Source organism: Salvelinus sp. IW2-2015, unplaced genomic scaffold (assembly GCF_002910315.2).
Source record: "Salvelinus sp. IW2-2015 unplaced genomic scaffold, ASM291031v2 Un_scaffold16525, whole genome shotgun sequence".
Classification (NCBI taxonomy): domain Eukaryota; kingdom Metazoa; phylum Chordata; class Actinopteri; order Salmoniformes; family Salmonidae; genus Salvelinus; species Salvelinus sp. IW2-2015.
Genome location: NW_019957627.1, coordinates 344,527 through 347,955, shown reverse-complemented (window position 1 = coordinate 347,955; position 3,429 = coordinate 344,527). Strand labels below are relative to the sequence as shown.

The window sequence follows — 3,429 nt, the reverse complement described above, 5'->3', positions numbered from 1 at the left end:
AGTAACTTGAGTTCGGACATAAAACATTAAAAGTAGGCTATAGTTTGACGCATATCCTTACCTTGGACAAGCATATCCAAAAGGCCTATCCAGTCGTGCGTGAAGATACCTTTAAGCAGATAGAAGCGGGGTACGGGTTGAGACACGCTCGGTAATGTGAATCTGTAACAATGATATAAAAGCACGTTTTCATTTATAATTTACACTGTAGAATGACCTGCAAGCCAATCAGAATCTAGTTTTAAACAATACCGTGGGTTCCATGGAACGTCACAAACATATTAGGCCACTTGCGTCACAGATTACAGTCACTGAACATGGGTTTAATAGCTATATTGGCTATATGTACAGTATATGCACATCGTATTTAATTGAGATTACATTTACTGCACCACTGTAATTATGTAGCCTAATCCTATGAGGATCATATGTGAAATGTCAGAATCATGGCACATGAAAACATAATTAAATAGACTGCAGATTATATAATTCACTGTGACACAATATCCATGAAATTTCAATTTCAATAAGTCGCTCTGGATAAGAGCGTCTGCTAAATGACTTAAATGTAAATGTAAAATTAAATTACGTTGAACCAACGTGGAACAAACATTGAATTGATGTATGTGCCCAGTGGGAAGTGATCAATTCGAAATGATTGAATACATACAGTATTACAAAGAAAGAGATACAAAAATAGTTTCGAAAAACTCGAAAAAGTATATTTTCCCTGGGCCACCCAAAAGTAAAATGTATGTACGCATTACTGTAGATCGCTTTGGATGAAAGCGTCTGCTTTCAAATCTCTGACTCTCTCACACATATTTACAATCTCGCGATGTTTATTTCTGGGGCTTTCACGTTTGCGGGATTTTGTGAAGGAAATGATGCGCAGTAGAGCTCCATGAAATCAGTGACATGGTCAAGATGGCGGCATGAGAGGGTGTAACATTACTAGCTGAGGAACAATTTTAGGGTTTTCTCACAAAGTTTATAGTTTAAGGTTGCAGTTGCAATTTGTTTGTTTCACAAAAAATGATAATTAACCATACAATTAATTATTTTCTAATTAATCAAACCATTGACATATATTTTTTACGATTTCCAACGAACAAGCTAGCTATCGAAAAGTTTCAGCGTGTGTAGTTAAGTTAGCTTGATAACGTCTTCATAGCTAGTAGCATGTAATCAGGACATGACCAAACTGTTGCTGAGATGATGGATGTTGAAACTTCCAAGGAGAAAAGAGGCATTGTTGAAACTCAATCATATGCTTGCAATGTAAAAAAGGGGGGTGGATGCGATTCATTCCCGAATACCCCAACCAAGGAGCAACTTCCAAAGAAGCTGAGAAGTGAACCATCAATGAGCCAGCTACAGGACAACATCGTCCGCATCCTCACGGCTAAAATCAAAGAGAGCGCAGATGTCATGAATGTCATCTGCGCACAGGGAGTGGATCGTCCAAAAGGCTAGTGTCCCTGCGCACAGGGAGGAGATCCTCCTCACAGCCAGTGTCCCTGTGAAGATGGAAACAATCATCCACAACCAAGTCCCATCATCCCCATGGTGGCACCACTGTGGAAATGAGATGGTGGAGCGTGCACTCCACCTGTTGATTTCTATTCCAAGAGAAGAGGTCACTTAAACTTACCTGATTAGTAAAGAAATTACCATTGTGAGAATAAGTTGTGATAGATTAAATGTATGGCTCATGTGAGTGTATATCTGTAATACTTTCATGCATTTTCTACATAAAACAGGTTTAGCTCCATCTTACTTTTACATTTTAGTCATTTAGCAGACGCTCTTATCCAGAGCGACTTACAGTAGTCAGTGTATACATTTTCATACTCCAGTGAATCTCCAGGATTTCACATGGATTTTTTTGATATTTGCAGATAAATATGCTAGATTTTGCAGCGACATATATGACATTTTGCATAGCAATATGCAATTGTTTTGTCCAATTTGTTGCAAAAATGCACTGACAAAGGAAAAAACTGTTGATGTGTGGCTTGATTGAACCATATTATGCAGTAAATGTGCGGTGATTGGTTGAAATTGCGAGCCCTCTTTTTGTACTGTGGTAATGGGTCAGTTCTATGTGATAATATTGTGATGATGTGACTATTTTATGCAGAAATTGTTTGGTGATTGGTCAAATTTGCAAGCCCTCATATAATATGCAGGGAATTGTTGATTTTGCAACCAAAACAATGCGATGGCAGAGTCCTGGAGTAACCTCCCAGTAATCCCTGTGACTGCGTGTAGGTTAAGATTGGGTTGTAAAAGAGTATCAGAGCGAGACATTCCTACCTGTCATCTAGTAATTGTTCTGTGTGGTGACATGAGCAGAGTGGCCTGACTTTTCCCACTTATTACAGATGTCCGACTTAGATATGTTGAGCATCCTGCTATGATATAAAAAAAATTGTGGCTTGCTTCACATTGCTAATATCTTCTTCCTCAGATTGTCTGGGATCCAACTCTGCACAGATGGGTTAACAAAACTGAGCCCAAGGCTGAGGTACACACTTAAATTCAATGACATTTTAAAACAGTGAAAAACCATTGTATTTTAACTGTGATAATATTACTAACAATTTGGAAAATGTGTTGGATGTGTTTTACAGAACAAGTGTGTACCACCACCTCCACCGATGGGGACATATGGATATCAGGGGAACACTGGCAGTGTCCCCAAAGGAGTGAATCCTTACTCTATGAAAGCAGGTGAATATTGCTTTAGAATACATGTGGTTTAACCAAGACTGTGTCAGCCGATCATAGATGTCCCTGGTGGTCTCCTGCTAACACCTTTCCCACTACCAGCAGGTCTATGGGGCAGCAGATACCCTACAATGCATTACAATGATGGGACCAACTCAAAGCCTCCAAGCCATGGGCCTGGACTGCTTCCTAGACAGCTCTCTGGCTTGCTCCCTCCTTCACACTTTGACCTCATGGCACCAATGGTTGTGCCACCTGACACTCTACCCTACTGAGGTATGACTCTGGAAAATCCTTCCAAATTGTATCCATTCATCATTAACTGAGATTTTACTTTAACATAGCAAATGGCTGAAGTAGCAAGGATCTTATCTATTTTGAATTTTTGTCCAACAGGCCATTTGCCCAGAGTGGATTTGCCATACATTGATTTTTTCAGCATTAAAAAAGTTCCGTATTAAAAGATGATCTTTTAATTAAATCTCTCCTTTGTGTCCTCATGTGTTCTATCATCATTTACAATGTTTATTGCTTCTGCATTGCTTTACGTTACAGACAAGTATATATTATACACATATATTTTATTTTAGACATTACAAAAACATTTTGTTTATTTTGGATTTCCTACATTTACTTACTGTGCAGACAAGTATATTTTATACATATATTTAAAATATATATATATATATTTTATGA

At 38.3% G+C, this 3,429-nt stretch overlaps 1 protein-coding gene across 1 annotated transcript; it reads left to right on the top strand.

Annotated features, from left to right (window-relative positions):
- The first annotated feature begins 916 nt into the window (after window positions 1–916).
- On the top strand, window positions 917–3,229 carry LOC111978230 (uncharacterized). Its single transcript, XM_024146770.2, has 5 exons — window positions 917–1,639; window positions 2,474–2,530; window positions 2,637–2,736; window positions 2,836–3,009; window positions 3,130–3,229. Exons 1-4 carry the CDS (start codon window positions 1,436–1,438, stop codon window positions 3,006–3,008), a joined length of 534 nt encoding a protein of 177 aa, XP_024002538.1. The 5' UTR covers window positions 917–1,435; the 3' UTR covers window position 3,009; window positions 3,130–3,229.
- Window positions 3,230–3,429: the final 200 nt, after the last annotated feature.

Coding starts and splice junctions, on each gene's coding strand:
- LOC111978230 (XM_024146770.2), top strand. CDS start 1,436: ATGTCATCTGCGCACAGGGAGTGGATCGTCCAAAAGGCTAGTGTCCCT. Junction 1,640..2,473: donor TTTCTATTCCAAGAGAAGAG/GTCACTTAAACT, acceptor CTTCTTCCTCAG/ATTGTCTGGGATCCAACTCT. Junction 2,531..2,636: donor AAACTGAGCCCAAGGCTGAG/GTACACACTTAA, acceptor TGTGTTTTACAG/AACAAGTGTGTACCACCACC.